The sequence below is a fragment of the Notothenia rossii genome (assembly GCF_949606895.1).
Source record: "Notothenia rossii genome assembly, chromosome: 5".
In the NCBI taxonomy this organism is placed as follows: domain Eukaryota; kingdom Metazoa; phylum Chordata; class Actinopteri; order Perciformes; family Nototheniidae; genus Notothenia; species Notothenia rossii.
This window is the reverse complement of record NC_136903.1, coordinates 69,993,978-70,020,235: the sequence shown is the minus strand read 5'-3', so window position 1 is coordinate 70,020,235 and position 26,258 is coordinate 69,993,978. Positions and strand designations below refer to the sequence as shown.

Here is a 26,258-nt window from a genome sequence, read left to right as displayed (position 1 = left end):
ACCTAACATCTGGTTTACACAGCAGAGCTACACTTGTAAATCTGGGTGTTATTCTCATATTCAGTCAATCTGTCTGACAACCTCACTCAAACCTAGTTTCCACTAGTGTAAAGATATCGTAGTTTTAGAGGTTTAAGGCAGTTGATATTTTCATCTGACAGCCACTCATTGGAAGATTTAAGAAGCCCAAACCAAACACATTGCTTTCTGTGATCCTAATTGGTACTGTATGAAGAAGACTGGAGTACATTTTGTAATATAGGTCAAACAAATCCTTCACATGTAGATGGTGTCTGAGGAAGTGTGGATTTACATTGATTTTGACTTCCTCTCATTCACAACATCTCTAATCTGATGGATTTACTGGCCCCCAAACTAGTAAACAAGCTGGTAGTTTTCAGCCGTGTGACTATGCAGAGTTTAATTTAAGAAAGTCAACGGTAAATGATAAGGATTGATGATGCCTTAAAGGTCACCTATTATGCAAAATCTACTTTTTCATGTCTTGTATACATAAACATGCGTGCCGTCTGTTTAACGAGATTCTGAAAGTTTCAGGAAAAAATATTCCCTCTCTTTTTGCCCTGATCCATTTCTATAAAAAACCTGTCTGAAATGAGCTGATCAGATTTTGGCCACTTTATGATGTCATGAGGATTTTTTGGCTTGTGTAACAATTAGCCAATAACCAACCAAGTGACCCCCCCCCCCAGCTTATCGTGGGGAGTGACACCTTATTTTCATCTAAAGTAAAAGTAAGAGAATCAGCACTTTTGAAACAGGGCTGAAACAGAGGGGTTTATGGGATGCTACAATGATCTGTTTGGTATTTGGAGCCAAATACTTCAGAGACATGTTTTGTATATAACTGAGACCTATAATATATTGATGAAAAAGAGTATAATAGGGACCTTTAAGATCATATCATAGTTATTGAGATATCTTTTCAAACTTCATTTAATTGGAGAAGCTTGTTTAGGTCGCAACAAATAACTACTGAATCCAATGAAATCAAATATGCTGTGTTATCCCCCCAGCCGACTGTGGCAGCTGAGGTTGTATTTGATTTACGTCTATTCTTGACCTCAATAATCCTCCTAGAGCAGCAATCAAGTTAGCATTGTGGTGACGTCGGAGCTTCCCTGTTTTACATCAGAGAGGATTACACAAGGCGGCGTTGTTGTTGATAGATATACTGAAGGTTATCTGTCTCTCCCAGAAGAGGAAAGCTCCCTCAGCCAAGTGTAGCATCCACTGAACCGTGCATGCACCCAGTGTGGGTAGCCGTGATCTCAGTGGAGAGGAAAGTGCTCTTTTTCAAATATTTTTCAATTCTCTTCCTCGCTGTCTGTTTCTGTATCTTCCTCCCCCTCCCCTCCTCTATTTGATCTGTCACCTCCGAAGACCCTCTTCAATCCTTTAATACCAGTAAGAAGTATAATTGTAGCCACATTCAGGTCATAACTCCCTGTTTTACGTTCACAAAACTCTCTCACCGTTCATTTTTGTGAGCCATTTGTTTTTTCAGTGCTGCCCCACTGAGGAGGAATTTCAATAAGACATAGACATAGACAATTATTTTCCCCCAGAGGGCAAAACCCCATTTGTATTTAAGGAGATACCATTTTTTAAAAAGGTGCTTTTTAGGCACTGTCAGTACAGTACAGCCAAAACTATGAGGACACCAGAACATTGTGCCCATCTCATCTCAGCACACATGAGACAGCACTGGCCAGTTCTCAATTTGCTATTCTATAAATAAAACTTATCTGCAACTAACTTTAAATAAGCGCTTGATCATAGCTGTAATCAGGGTGTGAAAACCAAAGCTGAAGAAGTAGAGGTGGAAGAGGAAGTGCCAGAATATGTCCGTTTTGAAGATAGGAAATCACACACACACACACACACACACACACACACACACACACACACACACACACACACACACACACACACACACACACACACACACACACACACACACACACACACACACACACACACACTCATAAATAGATCCATATGTATCTCTAGCAGGTCTGACATTTTCCATTGAAAGACGATTTGTATTTCCTCTTTTGTAATTATCCATGGCCCCACCTAACCTTGTTGCGAAACACTTGTTTTGCTATCAGCACTTAGGTGAACATAAGTCTGTGGGCAGGAAGCTTCAGGTGAGCTAAAGACCCAGTGCTGCCCCCTGGAGTAAACTACAGTACACACACACAATCACACACACCATGTTCCCTCAGTCCCTATCTGAAACATCCATGTGTTATGTAACAGGTATCAACCAGCCAGCCTCTCAATCAGTTAGTGAATTATGTCTCAGCAATTTTTCCTGGAAAGATGATCTTCCATGCATATCTGTTAAATTAATTCTATAGCTATTGCGTTAGTACTCTGCATCTGGGTGAGCACATGCGTTTCTATAAACTCTGGATTAATCGTCTGACGGGTTATTCCATAGTACGAGGTGATGGGATTTATTTGTTCCTCTTGTTTATTCTATCTCATCACTGAGGTGATTTTAACGTCATGGCACTGCTCTCTGCTAGATGTCATACTTTACAGTATGTGCCCCTGTTCTGAACACACAGATACATATTTTTTCAATTAATTAAGTCAAGCCACATTTATTTGACTGTGTATATATATTATCTGCAGCATACAACACTGACTGCGCTTTCTATGCATATAGCATATTGTCCCGTAAAGCTTATTTTGTGCAGAAAAATACAGTCACGAATTTCATTTGGAGACAAAGTCCCTTATTACAATTAACACTTGGCAACAAAGTTTATTTTGCGCACCAACAAATGTACAATTTACCCTTGCTCAGGTATCTTGAGAGCCTGGCTGTTTTAAAACAGTATGAACTTATTCTGACAAAATGAAGCTTTTGCTTGTGTCCTGTTTTAATACAACAAATATATCATACAACAAACGTTCCTTTCTTTATTCCTCTTTTCCCTCTGTACTGTTTCCGCCCATAAGGTCCCAACAGAGTCCTACATCTCCCAGCTGTCCTGGAAGGACTCTCCTCTTTACTCTGACAATCAGCCAGAGAAACGTCTGTCGGTAGCGGAGCCCCCTACCCCTGCCCCAGGTGAGCAGCCCCTTCAGATCCTAGACTTGTGGGAGCAGTACTCAGACCAGCCCACAGGGAGATACTACTACATCAACACCATCACCAGGGAAAGGTCCTGGAAGCCCCCCCGCCGGGCCCGTGGAGGCACCACCAGCAAGGTAAAGTGCCCAACACGGCAGGTGTTCATTCACAGTTTATTACTCCTCCTTAATCCATGTTTTTTTTTGTCTTTTGATAAAATTGCTTTAAATTGGAAAAGGTGTGCATTTTGAGAGCTTGATGAAAGCTTCTTTACTCAAAGGAGAGGATAGAAAAAGGTCAGGCTTTAGAATAAAAGAGTCTGCTCATTGATATGCTCACATAGTTTGACTGTATCAGCACTAAAAGAGACCTTTCAGCCAAAGAACTTCATACAACCTAAAGGAAAGTACCCTGGCTCGAATATTTTCTCTCTACTTAAACGTGAGGTGATGCATATAGGGTTACACACACAGTGATCACAGGATTGTTTTCCACAGCTGGAAGTCTGAAGCACACTGGGGAGACTCGTATATGAGTTTGATTGGCAGCCACTGTTTATATTGTCCCTTTTGAAATGAGTCACATTGAACTCCTCAGTAAATTATTTGGAGATATGCTTGGCTTCTTGCTGAGAGTTAGAAAGAAAGATTGATGCCACTAGCTGTCCTTTTAATGTACGACTTCAGCCTGGAAGATTAGCTTAGCAAAACTGGCTCTGTTTAAAGCTAACGCTCACTTATCAACACATTACATCTTCTTTGTTTAAATCCATAAACAAACTGTAAAAGTGTAAAAAGGACAATTTACTGTCTTACAGGGTTTTTTCAAAAGTTGTTAGACAACCAACAGGGACCCCGGTTTTGTTAGCAGAAAGGGCTAGGCTAGTTGTTTCCCCTTTGTTTTTTGTGTTCAAAAATATGGTGTAAATAGACATATTCTTTTTTTACTAATTGTTGTTTTTTATTTCCTTTCTGTGGCAGGCCTGTTCGGAACTACCTCAGACGTTACCCCGAGAAACCAGCCATCTGTCCCTTGCACTTCCTGGAGCTGGTAATGGAACAGTGCACAGGGTAAGACTGCTGTAATTCCTAACAAGTGATCAAGTTCGGCCTCCCTCATGACAATTAGGCAATCTGTATGAATGTGGAATAACATCACCTGAACTGGTAATTGGAACATCTTCCATGCTGCTAAAAGCGTTCGAAGTTTTGGGATGATGAAATAAGAATAAGGTCTGCTGTGTGTGTGGTGACAAAATGAAAAGGAGCAGTTAAACTTAGTTTAACAACACATAACTTAAAGGGGAAAACCCTTGCTCTGTTACTCTGGCTGATACCTCCACGCTCACCTGTAACCAAACACAGGAAGCAACAAGTGCACACCCAACCAAAGTATTTTCTTGACTTAGGAATGTTGTCTGGTTACCTTGTTTTATCTTTCGTGCTTTACCTCTGTGCTGTCGAGCACTTTGAATCACCTGTGTTGTTTTGAAAGCTCAGATTATTAATTTCATAATTAATTAATGCATTTGCTAATTCAAGTGTTCAAGTGTATGGAAATCTGCCCACATATTTAGCATTGTACTTCAGCTTGTATTCAATGATCCTTGTCACAAGGAAGTCTGTACTGTGAGTTGGTGAGAAATGTGTGCTAAATCGGGATTAGTCCAAGTTGGTTGGTTTAGTTTTATGTTTTTTACCCATTTTGTTGATTCTTCAGAAGTGTCAGGAGGCTTTTATAATCTTGATGTATAGCTCAGTTTTATATAATGGTTTCCATGAAGCTGTGGCCACTATAGAATATAACAGACAGAACAAACCAAAGTGAGACAAATACCCAGTACCAGGATATTTGTATACATTTTAATGTATGTACCCATAGCGCACATTGTGCAAAACACCTGATTTGTGTTTGAGATTAAAGGAGGGAGAAATACAGAACAGGGACAAATGAAAAAAGAATGACATCTTTCTAGTCACTCCATCGATGAATGACCCCATCTATGCCATCTTTCTTTTTTTATTTATTATCTGCCCCTGAAGCACATTCTTGCTCTGAAATAGTGTTTTTGTTGGGCTAATCCCTGATGGGAGCCACAAAGTATTGCCCTTTGATCTGATTCAGAAGCCATTAGGCCACACAGAGGAAACAGAGGATTCTTTTTTAAATCCGAAACGTTACAAACATTGCTAAATTTAAACCACTCAATGAAACAACTCATCAGCTTTAAACCCCTCCCTGACCCCGCAATGCCGTCACAGTCAGATTCCCACTGTTTCATTTATTTCACCCTTCTTTTTTGTCGCAAACTTGGTTTTACAATGGTGTCTCTAATCTCCGAGGAGGAAGTACATCTGTTGTTTCGAGCGTAAGTGTTTTGGGAAATAATGCAACAGCCATGGGTGACTTTAATTAACCTGGATCAATGACGACATCTTCATAGTAAGACGACGCAAGCTGCATGATCCAGATTGTCAGAGATAAGCATTTTGCATCTCAAGGTTGCGTTGCCTCAATGTTGCGTCAGTGTTTCAAATGTAATGTTGCTCATCAAAAAAATACCCACATGATCAAAGCAGAGATTCCCCTATCAAGTCCGTTTGAGATGCTTTCTGTTGACCTATATGTGTCACTTTTTATTCTGTGGTACATGTATTAAACAGGAACTCCACCAATGATATATAATGCATACTGCATAACACACAGAGGTGATCAATCTGAGTGACGCATAGTTGAGATTTGATTTAAAAATAAATGATTTAACCCTTACCATGTTGACCTCTTCCTGTACTTTTAAAGCTCAGCTACTGTGCTTACAGTATATAGCAATTTATTTTACTTTTTTTGTTAAATTATTTTGTTTGTACTACTCAACATACTTTGTATTTTTATTTAAACGTAGAGATTAAATGATTAGACAATAATTGTGAACGCCAATCATCAGAACAATTATTTAAGTTCATTTTAAAGCAAAACAAGTCCACTATATTCAGGTTACAGCTCCTCAAAAGTGAGGATTTGCTGTTATTCTGTTCATTCTCTGTATGTAAGTTAGGTAGGTTAAAATACCTCTTCATCAACACCACTAATCAGGTTGTAGGTACGTCTTTTTTATTTGTAGAATTATTTAAGTCTAATTTCATTATATAAAAGAAAATATTGTCACAATAACTTTTCATACAATGCATAATAATTCTGAATAAGTAGATTTCTATGTTTTATTTGAGTAGAATTGGTTGACTTTGCTTTTTGCACTTCTGCTATCTGGAATGGCAGAAGCTCGAGGTTTCTGACTAATACATTTTAGTAGTCCATTTTAACTTTCCTGCTCAAAGTTTTCACACCCTCAGCAGGCGTTATTAACGTGTGAACATCAAGTCATGTTGGTTGGAGGTGTGTCTTGTGGAGCCGTTGCTAGTAGTTTGTTGGTTATTATAACAATGAATACTTAAAATGATCCTCACACCAATTTGTTTGGATTTGAATTTCCTCATAAAAACTTTTTTTTTTTACTAAATCTGAATTTGTATTAGTCTTAAATGATCATAATATTCTTTAATTTTTCCACACATTTCAGTAATTATCATCCAAACGCATAGAAAGTGTTATTATTTAATGTGAGTGCTTTTATGTTTGGTACATTTGTTGTACAATACCAAAGTGTAACAACAAAGGTAAATCTTAACTTTTAAAGGACTATGTCAATGTTATGGAACTTTTAATGAAGTAAAGCATTCCCATTGTATTCTATGAACTCACAAACAAAAGCAGTTGGACAGTGGTTAGTGTTGCAATGTTCTGCTGTGTTTATTCTGAGCTGTGCTACATGAGAGTGATTGTACCGGCTGATAAAGCGAGCTTCCCTCTAGAATGGGGAAGTAGACGCACGGTGATACAGGAGGGACAAATGAATGTCTTTGACACTCTGACGAAAAAGTGTCATGACATTTAACAACAGCGAGTGAGGACTCAAACTCGACAGGAAAAACAGCTCTCAGAAACACGAGTTGGCCTGGATTGTAAAGCTGTTGTTCGGTCATAATGAGCACATCGGCTGTAAGTTCATATTCTTTTCTTAAACCAAATGTTTTACTTAGTTGTGCTGTTGTTTAGTCATTATTTGTGTTGAGTTTTTTGCATCACATGTTAAATATCCTGCCTTTTAATTTGATCTGAATATATTTCATGGGGTGTTTAAGCTAATAATTCACTCACTTGAATTTACAATGTCAGAGATTTTGCTTACGACTTTTCTTATAACAAGCTATTAATGTGGAAGCGTGGGATCAAGTTAAAAAACGAAAAACCAGCATGCCTGAGTCAAACAAGTAAAACGCAACGTGTGTTTCAGTCTCACTGAGCAACGGCAGCTTCTCCTTAACTTTAGTTGTATTCTGGCACGAGTGGGTGCGTGACTTCGTGTGTGTACCTCTGTTGTGTGGTGATGTGTAAAAGAGCAATTGTATCTGGCAGGATGTGAGTGGCGCTGAGGTGTAGTTTCTGTGTTGGTCTGTCAGCCTGGTCTTCATGACTTATCTTAACTGACAACATTTTTCAACATCCTGTTTTTAAAAAGAGGTTCAACATATATAAAAAACGTATTATTATTATTTATTTATCTATTTATATATATATACATATATATGATATTTAAAAAAAATTGTATTATTATTAATAAATATTAAAATGGTGCCATTTTTGATCAAATCTTTGTTGCACTAATATCGACAAATGTAGACACAAAAGCCTGAAATTCATTATTGGTGCCAGTAAAATAAACAGAAGTCTAAGTTGTGCTTCAAATTAAATTAAATATAAATAATTACTGATCACTTTCCTGTCTTTGTCTTTCTGTCTCTTTGTTTTCTCATTCCTTCTAGCTTTCACCTGATTTCCTCTACGGGAGCCACCAGAGGAATGCTGACGGTGGCTGGCAGATGAAACAGGTGAAACAAGTCTCTTCCTGCCGCTCTCTTTTAATGCAATGAGGGCTAATGCATTTCACCTTGAGTTTCATCTTGTAAAAATCAACCATCAAAAAGTGAAGTAAAACATAAACCTTATTATCAATTTAACATATTCTCCTTACAGTAGTGGATGCATTTGCTTAACAAAACTGGACACCACACAGCTCTGGTACCTTACAGTATGTCAAGAAAGAATCCTGCTACATGTTTGCACAGCGCCAGCAGAATCATTAAATATATGTCTGTACATAAGTATCTATAGATTACTAAGACTTCCTATTCTTCTTCTTCTTTTAAAATCTGAAAACTCTTTCCTTGTTACTTGTGTTGCATGCCTGACTGGGTTAGGGTAATCCTATGTGTTTTATAAGTGCTTAAAGGGCTTTTGATGATGGAAGGTATTTTCCTCATGAAAATCAATGAAATCGTCGAGTTGTTAGATTTGCAAAAACTCCATATCCACTGTATCGCTGTAGAATACATTAAAGTAATGCCAGCTATGCTTTTTTACATTCTCACAGTTCAGCATTTATGCATATTAAGATGGGAAAATAGCAACTCATGGTGTGAAAAGAAAGGCTGTTACCCAAGCAGTTCTTACTGCAACATGTTGCATCACAGAGGGGTGTGGGTGCACTTGGTTATAAAGCCCTTTTAACTGCCTCTTCTTAGCAAAGGAGCAGATTTGGCTCTTAGTGCTAACCCTACTTGCATGAAAAGATGGCAAACATTAGTAGGGATATTAAGTCTGATTGTTGAAACTAGGTTACAGGGATTGGGAAAGGTACTTAAATTTGGCTGCTGCTGCTGAATGAAGAGTTGAAGTTGTGGGAATGTCTGCATGTGAGCAATCACGATCACCTGTATCTGTACACGTGTGGAATTATTGGCATACATATTTTGTGTGTAGAGTAAAGATGTACATTCTGTACATGCGCCTGCTCCTCTGGTGAAGTGAAGAAATGTCAACTTCTCAATGAAGCTGCAGTTTGTCCTTATTTGCCAGTTTGTAAAGTGCTCAGGAAATTCTCTCATCAGTCTCAGAGGGAAGGAATGCTTCAGGTCGTACTTGAATGAAGTAAGGTTTATGCATTGTTTCATTCCCCAAAGAGGATTTTTTGAATATTTGCAGATTTATTCAGAATTGATCCGACATGGCACAAGGTTTCATAATGTTTGCCAATGTATGATACCTCCTGAGAGAACTGAGTGCAGAGCGAGATAAGTGAACCTGTTTAAGTACAGATGTGGAGGCAGTTTGAGGTGGGGTGACATTTAAGCCCACGCAAGAATGATCTGTGTCAGACTGTGGCACTTTCTAATCTTATTCAGAACTTTCCAGTCCATTAGTCAGAAAAACCGAGTTGAATAGGGAAATACTGTACATCCACTGAAACTGAAAATGTATTAATGAGTAAAAAGTCCAGCCAGTGGGAAAAGGTCCTCCTTTTATGTATAACATGACCCGAACAGTTGGAACAGCAGATTGGAATAAACATCAGCAGTTAGAAAAAATTACTGTTTGCGGTTTCAATACTATTTTACTCTATACTGCTACACTAGGGGAAACTAGTATTGTTCTTCTTCATTGCCGATATGATTAGGTTTTGAATGCTTGTTTGCATGAACTGCATGCTTAATTTGGGAAAAAGCCCTAACCTTTTTGTTGCTCCTTACTGTTGCTTGTTTGTGATTTTAATTGGTTGCTTTTGGCAAAACAATCTAAATACTTAAATATTCAACAAATATAACAACAAAAAAAGGTTATTCCATTGTCTCAGTGAAGTCATTCCAAAGAAAGAAAATACGTATCAGCTCTCACAAGATCCACATACATCAGTGGCAGCATATTGTATTTCATTTTCCATTCACGCACAATAACTTAGTGATTACCCTTTCCCTTGTTCCCCCCAACCCAAAAATATGCCCCCCACCTTTAACCCCTGAAGAGCATGCAGCGCGCCGTCTCCTCTGGCACCCTGAGCACCATGTCGTTCACTGATGCCCAGTGCCATAACTCTGCCGCCCTGCATGATGCCAAGCCGCAGCTCAGCCACTCCCAATCTATGATCCTGCCTGAGAACGGCAAGGTACTCGCCTCTAGAGCACAAACAAACAAAGTCATACATTTGGTGTTCAGTATTCACCGACATGCAGAGGGAAATGCAGATGTGTATCAGTTTCACACAAAACACTGGACATATACACATGCAGAGGATTGAAGCGGCTGATGATGCCTACTTCCTGTTTTTCAGCTGATCCATCAGTGCAGAGATTACTCCTGTAATGTGACCAACATCATTGTGGAGCCTCCGTCTCCTGAGAGCTCTCCAGACAGCGATGGCGGCACACCGGTGAGAAAAACACTGCTTTTATCTTCTGGAATGAAAATACCAAATATTTAATATTTGTGTTAATACTTAGCAAAAGACGGCTTTGGGCAAACAACACCTCTTAAGCATCTGTTATCCTCAACTTTGAACCTACCCCTTTTCTGCAGACTCTCCTCACAGTAATTCTGAGTAGAACAAACACATAATCAGCCTTTTGTTAATTATCTTGACAGTAAAAACACAGCTACAAAAACAAGGCAGTGACCATCAGGCTCAGGTAGCTCTGGCTTTCTACTGAAGTTCTAGGACTTTAGTTTCGTGTGAAAAGGCTAAATCTTTGACAATTTCTCACCAGTTCTGTTTCATCAAGAGATAAACACAGATTTTGTAAATTCAGTCCTGACAGAAGCGTATTTCTCCTGAAATGGTGATAGGCCAAGACAATTGTGGTAAACATATTGTCCTCGGAATCTTTTCATCTGTTGCGTAGAGTCAGTGATTAAAGGGCGACTCACTATTAGCATTAAAAACACACAAGTATCCCTTGGAGAAAAATCATAAAGCAAATGGTTTTGGTTTTATTTGCATGTATTTCATTTTGAAAAATACTTTGAAATAAATAGAAAACATTTATATCTTAGGTCTATTTATCCTGAATTGAATCTGGCAAAACAAGTTGCAATTGTTTTACAAATTTCGATTTTTCAATTCTCTTTGAAAGGCCCATTTTTTCCTCAGTTTGTTATTCACTGCCTCCATATACTGTACTCCATACGGATGAATAGATAGTTGGCATGAATACGTTTCTCTTAGAACTTAAACGGGGCCACAGCGCAGTGGGAGATTCAGCAGCTCCCCTCCTGCTATTTTTTTGAATGATGCAACATTCAAGTTAAATGGGTTTTCTCAGGATGCAGTGTATCACACAGAGGAAAAGCCCTCTGCTTTACCGTTACCTTTTATTAATCAAACCAATTGTTTTCCCTGCCGTGAGAGATGACATTAGTGTGACGTTATGAATAACACTGCTTGAGTTAAGCTCTTGTGCTTTAAGTTATTTTAATGTGTCATCAGGAGTTGGAGAAAGCTGGCCTCTTAAACAAGACGAAGATTGCAGAAGGAGGCCGGAAACTGAGGTGAGTCTGCTCCCATTGAAGACAAAAACGGTTGCATCTATTTGTATGAATAATGTTTAAATAAATGAAGGCAAGTATAAGTTGCTGCGCTGATCAGATGAGTATTGTTGGGGTATTTGTGTTGCAGGAAAAATTGGAGCCCCTCCTGGGTTGTGTTGGTCGGGAACAGCTTGGTTTTCTTCAAAGATCCTAAATCACAGACACCTTCCAGCTGGGTAAGAGCTCAGATAAACTGTGTCTCAAGCTTTTATCCAAGGTTTAGGGCTTTTGTACACATTTCATTGTATAAACAATCAATTCATGTTTATTTCCAAGTATATTAAAAGTAACGTGGGTGAAAAATCATTCCATGAAGCTAATTTCTTTATTTAACAATCTTTAGCCAAGTCTTGTGACTTATTGCACAGAGTGTCATTTTAGATTTAAAAATTTGAAGTCAGTAGCTTTTGACAAACCCAAAAAAAGAGCACTGTGTTGCTTGTGATCTATGAATCTGTTTTAATTCATGGCTCCTTGCTGTGAAATGACACACATTCAGTCCCGTGTTCACAAAACAGGTCAAACGTATCTGTTGCAGGTGTTGAGTTTGAAAGTTGCTCTTAATGACTGCAGTGGGACTCAAACTTGCTATCCCCTGATTCGAAGTCCAGCACACTATTCACTGAGCCACAGCTTCCCGTGCAGGAAAAGAAAACACACAAACTCAATTTTTAGAAACATGTGTGAGTCAATCTGACCAACTCATAGAAGAAAACATGTTTTGTGTTTGTGTGTCCCTGTAAATTGATCAACAGAAACCAGGAAACAGTCGCCCTGAAAGCAGTGTGGATTTGAGAGGAGCACAGCTGCACTGGGCCAACAACTTGTCCAGTAAGAAGAATGTCTTCAAGGTAAAAAAAGAAGTGGATTAATATTCAGGAAATTCAGTGAAAAGATCTCCAGATATAATTAGATCTTTCCTCAACCTTGCTGTAAGAAACTCTCATGTGTAATTCATCTGTTTTTATCAAATAACTGTAAACACAATTGTTGCTGTGGGCTGATATACTGTAAAGTGAGGACAGTGTGAGCAAGTAGTAAAACATAAAGTCATATTTCTGTCAGCAGGGGGTCCTTATCAGCAGAGGAAGTGAGAGTGGGGAGTTTTTTACTTTGCATTTAGCCTCAGTAAAGAAGAGGAAGCTGTAATAATACATTTTCCAGTTATTTGTGGCGTGTACGTCTATCTTTGAAATCAAGAAATCAAGACAATAGAGATTGACACATGACAGCTGACTAACTTGTTGGATAAAAAGTGTAAACAAATAAATATATATTTATATATATATATATATATATATATATATATATATATATATATATATATGTATACTTTAAATCATCGTCTGGGAGCTGTATGGATATTGTGTCACACATTAATACATTATAAATGTGTGTATGTGTGTTTTAGTTGAGGACAGTGACGGGCAATGAGTTCCTGCTGCAGTCAGAGACAAATTCGCTGATCATAGAGTGGTACAAAACCATCCAGAGCGTCATCGACAGGCTGGTGAGACACACACACACACACACACACACACACACACACACACACACACACACACACACACACACACACACACACACACACACACACACACACACACACACATACAGACACCTACAGACACCCACAGACACAGACAAAGACACCCACACACAGATAACCATTTATTGTGCCACTTCTCTATTAGTGGTAAAATAGTTTTTCTTTGAAGGATAATAGTGTCATACCATTAGTATATAAATGTTAGGAGTGCACACACATCCTTTAACAACTTCCTTATTCTTTGTCTTCTTTTCTCTATTTTTTTTTAAGATCAGATTTAAGAATATTAGAAACAAATCATTTAGTTTTCCTTTTGACAGATGACAGCTATCTTTTTTTTTAATGGGTTTTAAAGGTCCCATGTCATGGCCATTTCTACTGATCATAATTCCATTGTTGAGGTCTACTAGAATAGATTTATATTGTTCAATGTTCCAAACTCACATTGGTTTCTCATACAGCGTCTCTGTATAGTATGTGTATTCACTCTCTGTCCTGCCGTGTTGGCGGGACGTTGAGACGAGGGAACGTTAAGACGAGGGAACCAAAATTGCAAAAATGCTAACTAATTTCCGGGTTTTAAGACTCATTCCTGCACTCATTCATTTCCTGGTTGCTGCGTGGGGTCTTTGAGACAGCAAGACACCGCGAAACTCAGCCTGAACTCAGCCTGAGCACACACACAAACTCACAGCTGGCTGAGTCCCAGGCGGAGAAATCCACGGAGCCGCAGCTGAGAAAAGATAAGGCTGAGTGAGTGTGTGTGTGTGTGAGGAGCTCCACGGATTGGTCCATTTGAACCAGGGCATGGTTATGTCACCATACTCAGGAAGAAAAAGAGAAATCTCCAACAAGGCGTTCTGGGGCAGAATAGACAGGTCTTTTCTGTGTTAGAGTTTTACGCGCTACAGGGTGTACTTTAAGGGTTTGTGACTCTGCAGACCGTTTACATGCAGAAAAAGCTTCATAACACACAAGGGGACGGGTAATAACCAGAAAAGCATGACATGGGACCTTTAAGATATGTGTGTAAATGTTATTATTACATTATGTAGGTGTGTCCAAAGCAATTTATAATAAGTGCAATCAACCATGAGGAAACAAATTCTCAACAGCAAGAATCCAGCAAATTAGCTTTTAAAAAAGCCAATCTACATTAAGCGCTTCAAAAAAACCTTTACAAATATATATATTTAAAATGCTTAATGGAGTTCTGAGAGCCTCTTTAAAAATGTGATTCAAACTGTAGGTGGTGTACTTTTTTGTATGTGAGTAATTTAACCCAAAATGTCACTTTACCTGCCTTCCAGGACCGTGAGAACCCGCTGGACAACGTGCTGCTGTACTCCCTGAGGCGGGCAGGCAGCGTGGATATGCTGGAGCAGAGTGGAGACGAGGACGACAGGAGGACCGCGCGTAAGTCCCCCCCCCCCCCACGAAGCCTCTCATCACTTCACTCTGACTTCCTCCACATAACACCGTCCACTCACTCCACCTCAGTTTACTATATTCCATCATCATCACTTTTTTTGTTCTAAACTTCCACACAGGCTTCTTACATCCTTCCATCCTCTCCTCCATCCTTTCCTCCATCCAGCCCACTTATATCTTCACACAGCCTCCATGGCAAATAATCCCCCCGTCAGTCCTGTCTCACCTTCGCCGCCACCCGGCCCTCCCACTCTTTATCCTCACCACCATCCCCTCTCATCTGCTCTCCTGCCCCTCTCACCGACCCGCACTGACCTCCTCTTCTTCCTTCTCTTCCTTCTCTTTCTGCTCCTCCACCTCCTCCTTCTCCTCCTCCACCTTTCCCACCTTTGCAGTCCCTCGCTCGTCGTCCAACCTGGAGAACACGGAGAGGAAGAGAGTGAAGACCCGGCTGAAGAAACTGATCCTAAAGAGACCCCCTCTGCAGGCGCTGCAGGAGAAAGGCCTCATTAAAGGTAACATTTCATACGTTTTTTATTTGTAATGCTAGTATCCTTTAGTCAGCAGCAGGGACGTGCACAGGTAAGGGCTAATGTTGCCTGGGCAACGGCCCGTTTAGCCTTCTTGGCTGACCTGCCCCTCTGGAGAGAGCGAGAGTTTGTATTTCTGTTTTCTGTTGTGGCCGAATCAACATGATAAGCCCACAATTAGTATCGTAGCGTCTCGCTGCGTGAAACACACTTTGTCAGCGCTGTCATCTGCCGGTGCGCTAAGACCACCTCAGTGTCGGATTTTGGAAACTTGATTTTGAGTTGTCTCATGGCAGTTAGGGTATAAGGGACAAACCAGGGGACTTTACTTCCTCTTGATACCGTCGGTTATTTACAAAAATACACCTAAATATAGCCTATTTGTTGTTATTGTGCTCCTGTCTTTCTGTGTCTTTTCATCTGTAAACTCCCTCAACGGGGCCGCTCGCTCTCTTGTCTTGATCACCCTCTCACGGGTGAACAGTTCACTGTCCCGCTTCATTGTAGGATTTCTGCCATGTCTCTACTTCAGTTTGACCATCTCTGTTATTAAGTTATGGAATACTAAATAAATAAGTAATTAGATACCTTACCGTTACTGCGCTCATAAAGAATGATAAGAATAAGAATAATGCGCATTGAACTGGTTTCATTAATTAGTGAGTTTATTTAAGGTAATTAGTTAGAGGCCCTATTTTATCAGTATGTCTGTACTGCACAGCAGTTACAATGGTCAAACTACATTAAAACAGAATTGTCCCCATTTTGTCTTTAATAGTTACTAACATTAGATATTTTTGATGAGATATGGACCGCAAAACAAAACATTTCCCTGGTTTTCATTTTTAAAATCAAGTCACCGAATGCAAGTAGTCGCCTTAGCTTATTTTGTTATGAGATGTGAATTACTGTTCAATTTAGTTTATGTAATAATCGTTTGGTTTCTTTTACATTAAAAACAAGTTACAATTTTCAAAAGGTATTTTCGTTTAGAGCAACAGCCCCTCCAAATGTCTGTGCACGTCCCTGGTCATTAGTACACAGCGTTAAATAAACCAAGACTTTTACAAATACATTTTTCACTGGTCTTTTGTTGTGAAGTTGAACATGTTTTGCTGCTTAACTGAGCTGCATCAAAGTTGGCTGGCTGGAAATCTCATTCTGCAATGATGCCATATCCCAGAGTGAATACGCATCGCAATCCTCTTGCCTGTAAAAGCTTCTCCAAAATGAAATGATTTCACTCTGCCTGTCTGATGATTACAACACTATTATAACATTACATTTCATTACATTTATTCAGCAGAGGCTTTCATCCAAAATGACTAACATTGTGCAATCAACCATAGGAGAACAAAACTAGCTATGGTTTGTTCTCAAAAGTTGAGGCGATCATTTGGGTTATTTTTCTCCATATTCTAAGTTCTTTATGCGACAGGGAGCAATAGCAAGGGGACAGAAAGAGAGGAGGAAATCCAGGGCAGCAAAGGTACCCAACAAAACTGTCGCCAGATATAGCCAGTGATCTCAAGGTCAGCAGCTCCTCATCATTTAAAAAAAGTAACAGTTCAGGATTGAAAGCTACACATCACACAAAGCTTCGACATAATGCCAACACGATATGTAATCTCAACAACATCCTCTTCCACTAGGGGGCGTTATGTGATTTCCTGCATGTCATTACAACTGAAGGAAGCCTCTTAAATGAATGGAAGTGACGGTACATTTATAAAACAATGACTACTCCTACTCCCATCTAATAAACTGATTGATTTAATCAGATTATACCAAGCAAGTTTTTCAAAGTCTGATCATTTGGCATTAAAACCAGTTTGGTACCAAACTCTGAACTAAAGTGTTGCGTATGCTGGGGTTTTTCACCCTACTGTATACTGTATATATAGAAGGCCTACAGTACGTGAGCTGCATTGCATCATCAAAGGTGAGCTTATATCGCTCCTGGGAACATGGGGGTTTTATTCCATAGTGAACTGTGAATTTATCCTTAGATTAACTTGAGCCTGTAGCTTTTACATCATGTCTCGGCACAGTTTTTTGAAGAGAAAAGTAACTTTTGAAAAGACATTAAAAAGTGTGTCCGTCTGCCATCACCCTTCAGATCAGGTGTTTGGCTGTCGTCTGGAGATGCTCTGTGAGAGAGAGAAGAGCACCGTCCCTCGCTTCGTCAGGCTTTGTACTGAAGCTGTGGAGAAGAGAGGTACAAACACTGCAAACACACAGCCAGCTCCTGCTAATGTGATGCTCAACTTAGAGGGGCACGCAAGAGGAAACACTCCTTTATTCTGTTTTGAGCACTAGTCACATAAAAGCATTTGTGCACCTTATTGTTCAGCTCCTTGACATAAATCACTTGGCAAACATTTACTGACATTTTTTTTGTGATTGTCTGACAGAGATGAAAGACGAACAGAAACAAAGTTCTGACAGCTGCCAACCGAAGATAGAGATATAATTAGAGACAATGGAGTTGTTTGGGAACTGTTTGGAAACAGTACTTTTAAATTAATATTTCATACACATCAAAACTACTTTATTCTGAGTATTGCTTTTAAAAACTTTGGTTATAATGAATAGAATATTTTCAAGGAGCACTTTTGGACATTTATACTCAAGGATGTGACGGAATGTCAGAAAATGCCTCTTGTATTTACCCAGTGTTATACAGTATAACATTAACCTCAACTGAACACGAAGAAAATCTGAATATGTAGAAGTTTTAGAAGCTGCAACTTGACTTATTTTCTATGGATAAAAAACTGATGTCGATTCAGGTTTTTGTCAACTTTTTCAACTTCAGCTCCTAGAGATATTATAAAACGCTGGCGACACGTTTTAATCTAAAGGGAAATAAAATGAAGTTAAAGTGACCAATGATCAATAAAAGATCTAGGCTAGATTTTTTTACCACTTATAGAAAAGAAAGAAAGAATAGAAAATATCAATTAAGGATGTTAATAATTAATTGTTTACACTGTCTGACCTGATCTACAACATCAAACCAGTGTGGAAAAATAATCATGTCATCATATAACTCAGCAATATACATATTTAGATGTGTCGAAACTTGCTTTTGCTTGACTTTATCCAAACACTTTTGGGAAGTTAGGCAACAAAACAAACTTCCCAGGTTGCCTAAATAATGGATGTGCAGAAGCAAAACCAATGATATAATTTCTGACTGCCTCGAGAAATGTGTCACTTTGGTTTCGATACGAACCCTCACGCCAGTGACCTAACCAGCTATTTGCGTAATTTGACAGGACTGGACACTGATGGCATCTACAGAGTCTCAGGGAACCTGGCAGTGATCCAGAAACTACGCTTCCTGGTGGACCACGGTGAGGAAGAAGGGGAGGAGGGGAATAACTGAACTATATCTATAATTAATGCTGATTCATTTAATCTCGGACCATGAATGAAACCTGCTAGGGAAATGTTGGGGGGGAAGAGAAGTGGTGCCAGGTAGATGTCAAAGAGAGAGAAACATCTACATTAAAGAAACTCAAGTTGTTTGGAAACTGTCTGGGAAAAATGCCTCAAACATTTCATACACACAAAAACAATCTTTCTTTTGACCACAAGGTTTGATAAAAACTCGTTTTGGTGAAATTGAATGTTTTCGGGGAGCAGTTCTGAAAAGACATTTAAAAGAAAGACTCAAAAACGTTTAGCTAACGAGAGAGAGAAAATGATATGAATTATTTTGATAATTCTCAAAGTTATTTTGATTAATTTCATCTCTGACCATGAATGAAACCTGTGAATGAAATGCTGGGGACAGAGAGAAGTGGTGGAGTTTACAATTGGACATCAGAAAGGATTACACTTTAACCTTTCCTATTTTTTTCAGAATGCTTTCTGATGCTGTTTTGTATATTTTACGTTTGCACACACCTGCTTGAATCCTGATTGTCTCACTCCCACTACATTTGGTGGACGCTGAGGAAAGCCCTTTGAGTAACTGTTGGTTTTTGCAGAGCGAGCGGTGACTACAGACGGCCGTTACATGTTCCCGGCGGAGTTTGTACAAGGTAGATTCAGATTTACGAGGGGAAAGCGGCTGCTTGAACGTGTCACTCGGCCTGCTTATATTTGTGCATCATTTGTTGCATAATGTGAACACCTCAGTCAGAAACTCCCCACACGCAGGGCTGATCTGCGGCACAGACGTGCTCAGTACAGTTTACTGCTTGTGCTACCATTTGCTTAATGTATGTGTGTCCCTTAGGCTTTCCTGCTTCAAGTTTTCTGATATAATAACAGGCGGCAGGTTGTACAGCCACGCCTCGCACGGCACATGGCTGCCACCAAGTGGAGGAAACAGAGAATCAGCTGCAGCTCACACACTGTGAAGTGCTCTATAATCCCACAGCAGCATCTCACTGACCAACGCTTCTCATCATTGATTCTTATTGTATCATAAAGAACTTCAATCAAAGCCTTTTATTGTTTTCCCTTTGATTTTATGATCCAATTTGAGAAGCATTGGTCAGGCCTGGATTTTAAGAGAATGTTTGCTTTACATGTGTTTGTGCTTCTCTGACGTTTCAAAGAGCTTTTCTATCTCTATCCTGCAGCTACAAGCCTTCGTGTTACGCCTCAATCCGACATGAATTCACACTTTAATTACGTTGTTGGCTTAAAAATAATGTCACTTTAACTCCACTTCTCTTTTTCATTAACTCACTCTAACCCGTTGTCTCTCTTTTTCACATTGTCTTGCATTTCATGCACTTTTTCTGACAATGTCTGTTTGAATTTCTCCCCCCTCCTCCCTCCCTGTCCCTCAGAAGAGAAGCTGAATTTGGACCAGAGCGACTGGGAGGACATTCATGTCATCACGGGAGCTTTGAAACTTTTCTTTCGCGAGCTTCCCGAGCCCCTCGTGCCCTTCGGCTTCTTCACCGACATCGTGGAGACAGTCAGTGAGTGACCCGCCTCAGCCCCAGTTCATTTCATTTCTGCTGTACACATCCCCCATTACTGTAAATAATAATAAAGAATGGCACTCATCTTTGATCAATCTAACCTTAATGCTTTTTTAAAGGATATGTTTTTTCAGGATATTTAGGACTTTTTTTTATTATGTGTAGAAAACTAGAGAATTAGAAATAGTGAAAATATTTTTTGGAATGTATTTTATTTATTTAAGAAAAGGAAATGCACATTAATCAACACGAGCACTTGCATCCATCCAGTCCCTAGTCATATTCAAAGTGAGGTTGTTCAAATTACATGATCAGCGTCTTTTAACCTCGTATTGGATAATTTATAATCTCACTTTGTTATTTTTCCTTTGCTGTGCTTTTATTCTGAATCCTCGCAACAATACTGTGTGAGTCAAAACCAGGACAGTCTGTGTGAGAGAGTTCACCCCCTCTTTTCCTGGATGCTTTCACACTTTCTCAAGCTGTGGTGAAAGTCATTTTCTTCAATATAGAATACACTGAATTTACAGCACGTTTGTCCACATCTAGGAAACACTGCAAAACACCACATATATCATGAAAGATAAATGGACACGGTTAAATCAAATGTTTTTTTCCAAAAAAGAAAATTGCATGAGTTCCAAGGAGAGGGAGGAATAATTACATACTGACAAAAGATAAATTTATTGAGCAGTGTTTAACCCAAATGAAGTTATGGTTTTACTGCAACAACAAAAAATCCTCACGTTAACTGCGTTTTTTCGTACTCTAATTATCCTCAACTCCCGCTTTATTCTATATTTTTCTTCTTGTTAACAAATGTCCCGAACACACAAAAACCAACAATGTGTTTTTTCATCTTTATTTGCTTTACAACTTACTTTTTCTTTTTGGCCGTCCATTCTGATGTAAACCTCTAAAACGGTTCATAAATATATAGTTACATTTTTGAAAAGGCATTAGGTTCAAGTGAAAATGTAACTCAAAAATCGAGTGTAGTGCTTTTTGGGGGACTATTTTCAGCTGCAGATTAAAACACAGTGCTCCAGTGAGTACTATAGCATCATAATAAAGTAAAATGTCATTCAGTGCAACTTAATAATGTCTTTAATAGTTTAAACAACAATGTAGAATAAACCAAATCAGGCAAACAGTGTCTTGTTAGTATAATTTTACTGATCACGGTTTTAATCTTTAATCGGTATTAAACAAAATATCAAAATGTATTTGACTTATCATAAAACAGTAGATAGCATTTCCAAATTAATTAAATTCAGTGATAAACTTGCATATTAATGAGAATGATAACTCCATGCTGTTATATCAGATTAGATCATTGTTGATAAAGCACGTGTGACATCAGTAAGCGAATGTACATTTGGTTTCCACTGCTCATGAAGTTCATGAAGTGGAATGCAAATGAAGACTTTGACTGTGATCTTGCTCTGTGTTGCAGAGATGTCGGACTACATGGACAAAGTGGATCGTTTGAAGTGTCTGGTGCTCAACATGCCTCCTCCGAACCATGACACGCTGCAGTTCATGTGTCGCCATCTCCAACGGTGAGAGGCCGGGAACAAAAAACGCATATGTTACATTTGTGCTGAAGTGTTTGTCTTTGCTGTCTCTCATTTGTCTTCCCTAAAACTGGCACATTTCAGAATATTCCCAATGGGATTTAACGGCGTGAAGGAATGAACCTTGTGCACTGCCCTTGAAGGAAAAGAAAAAATGACCACAAGAGGGGGTAGTTTCCTTGTCGTTGTCAGTCATTTTCTGTCAGGGACTCTTTGGCCGCGGTTCTCAAAGTATGCCAGTGCTGTACCATGATCGCACTGTTGTTAAGTTTGGGTCTCTGTGAAGATGAAAAGGCTGGAGGAAGATGAATGGTATACGATGTTCTGCGAGCCAGTTCCTTTTACAGTACATAAAATGTGTGTTTTTTACCGCCTATGGTTTTTCCTTCCACTCCAGGGGTGAGCGTTCGTGTTCAGAGGCCGATGTTTGTGCCAGGGTGTGGTGGGCCCCATGAATTTGTCAACTCTGTGTCTTTCTCTAATTTTCTCCCCACTGTCATTCCTTTCCCCGACTGGCTCTGTTTCTCATTTATTATCTCCCTGCTCACTCACCCCTATCGCCTTATTTCCTACCTTCCTTTCCTTTCTTTACTCTTTATTCTTTTCCTTTTCTTTGCGTCCTCCCTTTCCTCCTCTTCCTCTCATCCTCGTCTTTCCATCCCTTTCTCCTTTTTTCTCCCTCCTCCCTCGCCTTCTCCCCACGTTCTCCTCCTTGCCTCGAAGGTCCCATGGGAGCCTTGTGGTTCGTCTGCTGGAAGGCATACCAACACCACCGCCGCCACCACTGGAACCTCTCTCTCTTTTTCTCTCTTCACCCTCCTCGCTCGCTCTTTTTTCTCTCTTTTCCCCCCCTCTCTCCTTTTTCCTCCTCTCTTTTTAATGTGGAAGTTTTGAGCAATTGCTGGCTGCTTCTGTGGCTTGGTGGGAATGGCATTTTTAGAAGAATGCCTCATGCTGTGGCTTAAACCCATTCCTGCGTCCCCTCCGATCTCACACACACACACACACACACACACACACACACACACACACACACACACACACACACACACACACACACACACACAACATAGGTGTATACTGGATTTAGACACAGTGCAGATACATGAACATGCATGCAAAAAACAAGATGTCACTGGTTGACTTTGATTCTTTTAGTTGCTGTCCTGCTTTTAAGAAGGTTAAAGATGTCACATGCTGACCACAAGAATGAAGCTGTGTGGGAAGCTAGCAGTCATCTGTGTGTCTGCAGTCTCAAAGATGAATTCCAATAAGAATAAAGTCTACAACACTGCTGGCCTCTCTGTGGGGATGTACTCGGGCAGAGTGATGCTTTTAGCTGAATACTAACAACAACATGCTGACATGCCCCCAGTAACATGTTGATGTTAAGCAGGGTTTTAACATTTGAGCACTTAATACAAAGTACAGCTGAGACTGATGGTAATGGCATCAGTCTAACAGGATGTATAATATACATAATATACAAATGCGAAATAGAAATTAGACAGATTAATAATTTTGACTTGCTAATGGCTGAGTATCTCTTAATTTTAACCAAAATGTTCTTTCTATGTTGTTCTATTTTTTTAATATTTTTAATTGACACACTACTATTGCACGTCTGTCCGTCCTGGAAGAGGGATCCCTCATCTGTTGCTCTCTTTAAGATTTTTTCAATGTTTCCCCATTAACTGTGGGGTTTCTTTGTCAGAAGTTAGGGTCTAAGGGCAGAGGGTGTCATATTCATATGCTATAGAAATTATAAAGTCCCTGAGACAAATGCAAAATGTGCGATATTGGACTATATAAATACACTTTGTTTGGCAATCCCCACAAATGTGCCACACCATGGGGATGCTTTAGGAAAGGTCAGGGGATCACAACAAAGTCATGAAGGTACATCATCTAAAGGGTATTAAAGCCATCACACAGTGAGATATTTCAATTTAGGCCCAAAATAGAACCATTTTACAAACTTGACCAGAAATTTAAATCCGCCAACTTGAACAATTCATAATCTTTTATCCAGAGACATTTTTTGCTGATATTTAAATGTTAAAGCTATCTCTTATGTGTTTAATCTATCTACAGAGTTTTGGAGAAGACATGCAACAATCGAATGACCACCCAGAACATCGGCATCGTGTTCGGACCGACCCTCATGCGTCCAGAGCGGGAAAACAGCAACATGGCGGTGAATATGGTTTACCAGAATCAGGCGGTGGAGCTCATCCTCAGCGAGTTTGACCACATCTTTGGAACAAGAGGCCCCTCTTGATCTTTTCGGACTGAGGCGGGGAGGGGGATTCAAAAAGCTTTTCCAGATCAGAAGAAAGCACAAGTAGTGCAGCATTTGTCCTTTCTGCCTGTTGACTCATGTGGTGTAAAATGGGTTTCACATCAAAAACGTAATTACGGGGTACAAAGAACCAGGAGAGAAAGCTGCTAATCATGACATCTGGCCTCCATATAAAGACATGTTAAAACAATAATAGTAAAACAAACCAATTTTAGCTACGATACTTGTGTCTGTGACTGCAGGAGCCGACGCCTCCTCGCCACTTTTCATTGGTCTTAAAGACACAAACTGGATTTGTTTTTTAAAGCCATAAAATACATACATCTCCAGCAGCTAGCTGAGTATTAATCAGGTATTTGTCAAGGACTGTGAGGAAGGATATGTCTTAACGTAGCACTGAAACAAAACTTGCCATCTCACTGTGAAAACTGCACCAGCACCTCATGGAGCCACGATGGACAGATCCCACCTGCAGTGGAAAGCAGAAGATATATACTGTAAAATATGCAAAGTAACAGGAAGCAAGCTGGGCGTGTAAATGTGGCCGCATCCTCACTGAAGCCATACAGTGTTTTAGATAAAGAGTTTTATGTTTATTTCAGACTTCAGAGTTGAAGTTCAACTCTTCAAAGAAAAAAAGCATGATTTCAATGATGGGATCAAATAGAACCAAATAGTACATTGTCATGAGTGTGGACCTTCAAAGCTTCCCTTATTGTACAAATACGTCATTTATTTTTATTAGTTCAAACTCCTCAGATTAGGAAATATAAAACTGTAAATATGTAAAATACTGTCTTTGTCAACTAATAGCACTTTGGATACATTGTGTGATCTTAACATTATATATTAGCCAAATTCAAACTGATACGTTTGCTTTTAAATGACCAGCGTGGTGTTAACATATTGCTGGGACCTGATTGTTAACTCTCCTGCAATAAAAAAAAGAAAGTTGAACAAGCTGATTTGATGTGTTTTGTGATATTGGTCAGGACGTGTCTGTCAGGTTGTTTGTTCCAAGCTTGCGTGAGAGATAGTGGAAGTGTGTGGAGGTATAGTGGGCCGCAGTGGGCGGAGGCTTCCCCTGTGATTGGTGCGAATGCTGCTTTTAATAACAGAACAAAAGAGGAACTGGAAATGCATATGTTTAAAAAATGTGGATTCTCCCCAAAACCCTCTCCCACTCTGTGGCTTTGGTAATTTTATATTGACTGTGGGTTTGGCAAGAGACAAAAAAGAGCACGAAATAGGGACAGGAGAGGAGGGGGTTGGGGGGGGGGGGCATAGATTTTGCAACATTTTATTAGACGCATTTATTCATTTTTATGTTCCTATTATTTCAAATCATGACAGTGTTTAAGGAGGGGCTAAATGATGTGTAGTTGAGTGATGGGGAGTCATCTGGACTTATGGGTATTGTGTCCAAGGTCGTCCTTATATTTGACTGACACAGAAATATGTTTTAACCTAAATAGACAACCACATTTGTTTATATGATCTAAATTCATGTGAGCATAGTCATCACAGTTTATACATTTATCTCAGTCAGTACTGCAGTTTTTTGTTTGTCTTCTGACAGTGGTATGTTGTAAAGCTTGCCCACATTATTCAAATAAAATATAGTGCCCTAAAAAATAAATGCATTTGGGACTTTTTCAGTATCTTCTGTCCTCTCTTTTTTAAATGTGTAAACTGAAGGGATTTTTCTTCAATAAAACCCTAGTTGCGTTTAACTGATGTGGGCGCTAGCTGTGTGATGTGTTTTATTTCACTTGGTGTGATGGTGCTAATTACTCCCTAAAATAGAATCAGACACAATCAAACACCCCTCCCTTCTAATCAGCAGCGTGTTGGCAGTGAAAATCAACTCTATTACTTTGGGTTTATTCCTTGCCTTTTTTCTTTCCTCAGTTTCCTTCTGTCTTTCTTCTTTGACTTATCAATCACATGTAATTTAAAACAGCAGTCTGGATATCCCTTAATACATGTGAAAACGATGCAAAATGACCTATTGTGTATGAAAAGTGCATTAGAACGTGCAGGCATGTTTTATGTAGACAGAAGAGAACAAGCGCAGCAAAATGTAGCTTTCAACCAAATATTTTTTTAAGCACGCACTGATGAAATGTAACCGCCTGACCATTTCGCATCTGTAGGTAGTTATTTTGTTTGCCTCAACACTAAAACAAAACGTTTCTGAGTATGTGTAAGTATTTATTAAAGAAGTGCAGAAGAAAGAGAATGAGAAGGTTGGGGAATGTTTCATCGCTATATGTTTTTCATCCAAGTATCATCATTTTAATTTCATAATCCAATCCACTTTAGACAGTGTA

At 39.4% G+C, this 26,258-nt stretch overlaps 1 protein-coding gene across 7 annotated transcripts in view; it reads left to right on the top strand.

Annotated features, from left to right (window-relative positions):
* The window catches only part of arhgap9 (Rho GTPase activating protein 9), a 40,109-nt gene extending 15,219 nt beyond the window's left edge, over nt 1-24,890 (top strand). For 4 of the 7 annotated variants that reach the window (XM_079682098.1, XM_079682096.1, XM_079682097.1 and 1 more), the window contains 17 exons: nt 2,998-3,249; nt 4,093-4,182; nt 7,993-8,058; nt 10,029-10,169; nt 10,335-10,433; nt 11,487-11,548; nt 11,676-11,763; nt 12,343-12,438; nt 12,999-13,097; nt 14,447-14,552; nt 14,963-15,082; nt 17,217-17,315; nt 18,379-18,456; nt 19,096-19,149; nt 19,909-20,043; nt 21,503-21,608; nt 23,718-24,890. In XM_079682098.1, coding sequence (XP_079538224.1) covers nt 2,998-3,249; nt 4,093-4,182; nt 7,993-8,058; nt 10,029-10,169; nt 10,335-10,433; nt 11,487-11,548; nt 11,676-11,763; nt 12,343-12,438; nt 12,999-13,097; nt 14,447-14,552; nt 14,963-15,082; nt 17,217-17,315; nt 18,379-18,456; nt 19,096-19,149; nt 19,909-20,043; nt 21,503-21,608; nt 23,718-23,904 — 1,878 coding nt within the window. In that variant the 3' untranslated portion in view covers nt 23,905-24,890. The remainder of the gene's footprint in view (nt 1-2,997; nt 3,250-4,092; nt 4,183-7,992; nt 8,059-10,028; nt 10,170-10,334; nt 10,434-11,486; nt 11,549-11,675; nt 11,764-12,342; nt 12,439-12,998; nt 13,098-14,446; nt 14,553-14,962; nt 15,083-17,216; nt 17,316-18,378; nt 18,457-19,095; nt 19,150-19,908; nt 20,044-21,502; nt 21,609-23,717) is intronic. The other 3 variants (XM_079682102.1, XM_079682100.1, XM_079682101.1) reach the window with 3 other exon arrangements.
* The last annotated feature ends 1,368 nt before the right edge of the window (nt 24,891-26,258 follow it).